Source organism: Aspergillus pseudoviridinutans (genome assembly GCF_018340605.1).
Source record: "Aspergillus pseudoviridinutans IFM 55266 DNA, scaffold_8, whole genome shotgun sequence".
In the NCBI taxonomy this organism is placed as follows: Eukaryota; Fungi; Ascomycota; class Eurotiomycetes; order Eurotiales; family Aspergillaceae; genus Aspergillus; species Aspergillus pseudoviridinutans.
In genome coordinates, this window is record NW_025091288.1 from 79,441 (window position 1) to 86,227 (window position 6,787).

The 6,787-nt window shown below is 31.4% G+C and overlaps 1 protein-coding gene across 1 annotated transcript; it reads left to right on the top strand.

The window, feature by feature from the left end:
• Positions 1-6,150: 6,150 nt before the first annotated feature.
• On the top strand, positions 6,151-6,565 carry Asppvi_010126 (uncharacterized protein; the record flags this gene model as incomplete). The annotated part of the gene is made up of 2 exons (XM_043305972.1): positions 6,151-6,283; positions 6,339-6,565. The coding sequence occupies 2 exons, from the start codon at positions 6,151-6,153 to the stop codon at positions 6,563-6,565; spliced, it is 360 nt and encodes a 119-aa protein (XP_043161907.1).
• Positions 6,566-6,787: the final 222 nt, after the last annotated feature.

Here is a 6,787-nt window from a genome sequence, read left to right on the forward strand (position 1 = left end):
ACTTTATTAGTACCTAAGATAGATTATAAGTGCTTAGTGAACTTAAGTATTTAGTAGGCCTTGCCTACTATATAGTAATTTCTTACTATCTAAACCTAGGTTATAGATTAAACTAGCTCCTAGCTTATAATACCCTAGACTAGGATATTTAAGCCTATAATAAGAAAATCTTAAGCTTAGAATAATATTAGAGGAAACTAGGTTTTCTAGATATCTAGGCCTATTCTAGAATATATTCTAGGTAATCTATTAGATAGCCTAGAAAACCTAATATATCTTAATAGTACTATCTAATTATACTACCTTTTCTATCTATAAGAAGGTTAAAATATAATAGATTAATAACTTTAATTTAGCTACTAGCTAACTAATGCACTCTCTATCTTTTAGATCTAAATATTTTATTTTCTAGACTTAAAGATTTCTATAAGTTAATTATTACTTACTTTACTCTCCTCTCTAGTATATATTTTACTATATCTTAATTCTTAGACTCTTTTACTCTATCCTTATATAGATCTAATAGTATTAATACCTTTATAAATATTCTATAAGATAATCTTATATCTAATCTTTCTTATAGCTAACAGAGCTTTAATTTAGATAATAATTATTCTATATTTTAAACTTTAGTACTACTACTACCCCCCTCCCTCTAGTATATTAAGCCTAATTAAAAGAAATCCTATATACTTTATACTATAATATTAAAGATAGAATTTATTAAATAGTAGCTTAGAATAGAGTATAGAATAAAGAAAAGAATATATTAGGATAGTAATAGATACTCCTTAAGTATATAGAATAGCTTTAATTAAGTTATTTAGGCTAGTAATAGTAAAGTAAAGCTTATATATAAGAAATATAGTAGTATACTAGATCATCCCTATAATAATAAGTATAATATATTAACTATAGTAAGGTATCTAAAGGGATTATAATACTATAATATCTCTACTAATTATATAAAGTAGAAAGGTATTATAGTATTTATATAGGATATAGTAAGCTATCTTATCTATTACCTCTCTATATATTAACTAATATTAATAGCTAGAATATCTTAAAACTATACTAGTTTTCTCTTAGTAAGTATAGGAGGAGAAGCTCCTTATCTTTATTATAAGGATAAAGCTTTCTTTTTAACTTATTAAATACTCTAAATTTTAAGAATTAATTAAATTTATCTAACTTATTTCTTTATAGCCTAATATTCCTTCCTTCTAAACTATATAATAGTAGTTATAGAATATAATAAAGATATAATAATAAAAGATACTTAATAAGCTTCTATCTAGTATAAAGCTATTAATTACCCTTAATTACTAGATATCTTTATTCTAATAGGCTTTTATAGTAATTATAAGATATTTTATTAATAATAAATAAAATTATTAAGAAATTCTACTTAGTTTTAAACTACTTTATAGATCTTACTTAGATACTAATCTAAGTACTATTCTTTTTAATCTACTTTAGTAATATAAGATTATAGATTATATACTTTCTATTATAATAAATAATATATCTAATAATATTATATTAATAGAAAGTATATAAGATTTAATCTAGATAAATTAAATTAATACTAATACTATAATTATCTATATTCCCTATATTATATATATAATCTAGGTAAGTTTATAGAAGCTTCTTAGTTAGATAAAAGCTAATCTAAAGAATAAGATAATAAAGATTAATTAATTAGAGGCCTAGTTATAATTACTATAAATAAGATAGTAAAAGTAAGAGATTACTAATACCCTTAATAAAGTAAGTCTCTTTATAATAAAGTATTTAGATTATTATATTAATTATTATAAATTTTATTAGATAAGAGTACTTATAATTTTTATTAATATAAGTCCTTAATATTATAAAGTCTTTTATAATCTCTAGGCTAAAGCATTAAAGCTTATACTAATTTAAGATATTAAGACTTACTAGAATTCTACCTTCTTAATATTCTAAAGAGTAAAGAAACTATAGCTAATCTTTAACTAGTTCTACTTATAAAATAGCTATAATTATTTAATACTTAACTAAGAAGAATAGTATTAGATTAAGTATCTTCTTTAGATTACTTAACTATTCTTTAAATTTACTACTATACTCTCTTAAATAAAAAATATAACTATCTATATTATCTTTAGTATCTATAATAAATTTTTTAATTATCTTAAAGCATTAATTTATTAGCTTTAATAGAAGAAAGTAATTTAGAAGAAGCTTATACTTAGTACTCTCTATATAGTAAAGGAGAAGCTATCTATCTACTATAGAGAAATAGATAAGATCTATAATAATCTATTTATAATTAGGATAATCCTTATACTATAAAATAAGCTTTAGTTCTTTAATAATAAGGATTAGGGTCTTAAATTATATAATTAATATTATAGAAGCTTTAAAACCTATACTAGTCTCTATAAGGAATACTTATTAGCTATATAGGGCTTACTATAGATATTATCTTTAGGTATTTAAATATTAAAGATTAATACTCTTTTTACTTCTAATTTTAATTAATTAGTAAGTACTAATAAGACTATATAGTATTTTAAGAGTAGTAAGTAATATTATTATTCCTGCTAATACTCTACTAATTAATATTATTTAATAAAAACAGCCCTAATTATTTTATAGATATTCTAGAAAAAGTATAAATATAAATTTCTAGCTCTTATAAAAATAGCTTATAATATACTCTTAATATCTACTACTAGTACTAGTATTAAGTAGCTTTTTAATTCTACTTAAGATATCTACTATTATTATTAAGGCTTACTTAATTCTATAATAACCTAAGATCTAATACTATTTATATATATATTAAGGTTTAAAGTAGAAGAGAAGGAGCTTTCTCTTATAAAATAATATTTTTTAAATAAAGAATAGCAAGCCTTTAATAAAAAGAAAGATACTTAATAGCTTTAAGATACTCTTAAGCTAATTAGTAATAATAAAGAGGATAATAGCCTAGAGATTAGTATAGACTAACTAGCTACCTAGTAGCTATCTAAGTATACCTAGCATAAGAGATAAAGGAGTATACTATCTAATAAAGAGTAAGAGGGCTAGGAACTATTTCTATTAGATAATAAAGTAATTCTTCCTTTACCTAATATATAATAGTATATCTCTAGATGAAATTATAAGTATATAAGGCATAAGGATAATCAGTTCCTTTATTATTAGTTATTTTATTATATATACAGCTGTGGTTATATAGTAAGAGTTAATTAGTATATTAATTAGTATAGGGCTATATAATTAAGCTAGTGTCCACCTTAGATAGGATATTAAGCTAGTATCTGCATTAGACAGGACTTTAAGCTAGTATCTACCTTAGATAGGACCTTAAGTATTTAGCAGGCTTTGCCCACTATATATAATACTAGCTACCTATACCTAGCTTCTTCCTTCTTTAGTAATTATACTTTATTCCTTTATAGTCTATTAGGATAGTTAGAGTACAGCCCTATACTAGAATTCTAGCCTATAATAGTTAGAGATGAAATAAAAGGGTAATTAGAATAGTTACTCTCCTACTTAGACATATAGTTTAAATACTAATAAATATAAGATAGGACTATATAATTAATGCATATTATATAATCTTTAATATTTATCTAGTTTATCTACCTAACTGGGTTACCTAAAACCTAATTAGGTTCTATATAAAAGCCTAGAACCTAACTTAGAACACCCCCCTTAAGCCTAAAACCCAGCCCAAGTTGGGTTTGACACATGTTTCAGTTGGGTTACCCGGAACCCTGCCTAGGTCTAGGCTCAGGGGGGGTATTCCAGGTTTTACCTAGGCTGGGTTTCGGGCTCAAGGGGGGTATTCTGGGTTGGGTTTTGCCTAGGTCTAATACAGACTGCCACAAATTTAATGTTGAGCTTTGCGTCAGCTGGTTTGACAGAGTCGCTTGGCTCGTCTGCTTTGCCCCCTGGCGCGGGGGAGGGGGGGGGGAAGGGGGGGGGKGGGGGGGCTGTTTTCTTGTACTCGCCAAATACGGAACTTTTTCAATACTATCTGTGTCTATTGGAAAAGCCCAATCTTTGGTATCACAGCTTCCCAGAACAGGACCTACTAAATTTCGCTCATCATCAGGAGGGTCAAATGCCCTGGCGCGAGTTACATGTTTCCTGGAATAAAAATTGGCCCAATGAAGACGATTTCAAGAAATTTGCGACTATTCATAAGAAATAGTGGATGTAAGATCCCTAGTTCTTAGCTTTGAGCGCCTACGCACTTGCGCAGTGGAGAGAAAGAGAGATATTCTTGAGCAAATGTCGGGCAAAAAGTTTACCTATAGGAAAAACAGAGCTTTGAGCAGGTTTAATGGCTGCTAGCAGAACAGGGTTGTTACTAGCCGCTGGTTCTCTCTGGGATAGGCTGCGGCAACATCCTTAATATCCAAATACCTGATCATTAGGCTTATCTAACCTGCCCAGAATGTCTCCTATACTACATAAAGGAAAAATATGATAGATAAAATAAATAAATGCTATACCATACTGTTCTACCATGCAACAAAATACAGTCCAAGGAATGCAGAGAACTATATGTAACTGCAGGACCATGTCTAGACCTCGGCGTAGACCGAATCTGCTGAACTCGGTCACTCCTTCAGTTGAAACATAGCCCAGACTATTATACAAATTGAGGTAGTATACTTTCTAATTTCTGACGTCCTAGTTTTCGCCCATTGCCCTCATTTCATGCTCTATCAACTCTGTTGGCAGGCAATTATGCAATTATGACAGCCGTAATGCTTAGTATACTACATATAGTTAGATCAGTCTTCTTCTACACTGGTCAAAAGGGGTTCAAGAACGTCATATAAAGATGCTTTTCCCGTTTTCGTAGAATTTTTTACAGGCGCGGACACATTGCCTGAGGCTCGGATACTTAAGCCCGCTTTCCCAGCAGCAATACTTGAATGTTGTTTTTGCGACTTATCTTTGCTGGACAATTTGTTAGATAACTTGTGTAACTACAATAAAAAAGTCAAACAATCTCTGATCATCTGGCAAAGAGTTTAAGCGACAGAGAATGTATTAAACTGTAATAAATGACAACTCTGTATTTATAACAAGTACAAGAAGACTTTGTTAGTTCCCTTGGGCACACATCTACGGAATTAAACACACAGGCCGAACCCAAGCCCAGTGATGATACCACTTCAAGCTGTTTCCAGCACAGATTATTTATTCTTCATCTTAGTTTCCATATACTTGACGTCACATTCCTTTAATTACACTGTATTTCAGTAAAACTCTTCCACGGACGCTAGTCCAGAACCATAGCAAACGACGTATTTTGAGATGAAGCACAAGCTAGACCATTGCTGATGAGACCCTTCCCAACATCACCATGTTGTCAAACCATGAAGTCGATTTGTTCATGACTTCCCTGGTGAAATCCATCCTATTATGCTACATCTCTGTTTGCCACTAGTGCATGCATCATTTGGCTTCATTCAGTGCTTGGCAAATACATCAATGTACAAGTTGGAAATAATTGCTGATGCCACGTCAATTGCCCTGATCTGGAAACGGCAACAGCTCACTGTATTGATTGTGGCATTGCTGTCCTATTACCAAAACAGTACGTATTAATGGTCTTGTCAGTCCTTCAAAGTGAAAGGAATGATATTACGGTGAACTTTGATTCCCTTGCTTTGCTTTGGGCAGTGACCAAACAGCTTATCATGGCCTGCACCCATGATGTTACCATCTTATTTCCATATGAAGTATAACACAGGTCTCACTAACCTGCTCCAATATGCGCCTGGATCTCTATTGTCCCCCGGGAAGACTGGTAAACCGATGACAGACCTAAAGCGGTAGTTGCTAAGTGACACATCAAATGTCAAAGATTCTTGGGCAGTATTTTTAGTGTCCATGGTACAGGAAGCGAATGAGTGTCTGTTTGCAGTAATATTATAGATCTAAGCCCCAGGAGATTATCAAGCCCAGGAGTAGCGGTCATAGATTGTAGATGATTCCCACGAAATGACGTGGTAGTAACATAGATGTAAATATATAAGAAAATTAACTCATGATATTCATTTGCACTCCACGTCTATCCTACTGCATATTTTGTGGGTGATACAGTCGTATTACTATCAATCAATCACCATGACTATAACCGATGATATCAAGGACGAGCACCTCAACAAAAGTCTGCTTTGCTACAAGGCAAGAAGAGCCGACGGGACTTGGACAGAAGAGCAAGAAATAGATCTAGATCCTTACTTTGGTGACTGGGATGGTAACGTTTATTGACCCCGACATCAGTCCTGATTTCGCTGACTAGGTGTGATAAGGCTGGTTTGACGATAAGCACCCTGGTTATTCCAAGAAGTCAAAAAACGAAAAGATTGATCGCGAATATACGGGGTCTCCATTTCACGAAGAGCTTAAACTTAAAGCGGAATTGCTAATGAATAACGGCGAATACCGAGAACCGCCCCAGGGTATTTTCTTGTACCCCTATTTTGACCTTATTGATGGTACTCTGCAATACAAAGGCCCTATTCGCGCAAATGAATGAATGCGTCAGGAATGGTCTTTTGAGAACCTTTGTCTTTTTTTTTTTTCTGTTTGTTTGCCATACTCTTCATACAGCCCTGGTATAGGTTTTTTTTTCCCGAAACTTTAGCGGGTTTTCCCTATACCTAATGCGAATGCAGGGGTTTTGCATGGATCTTTGGACCATTTAGTTCTAGTCTCAACAATATTACATATTGGATGGAGGGTTGATTGTCATATGCCT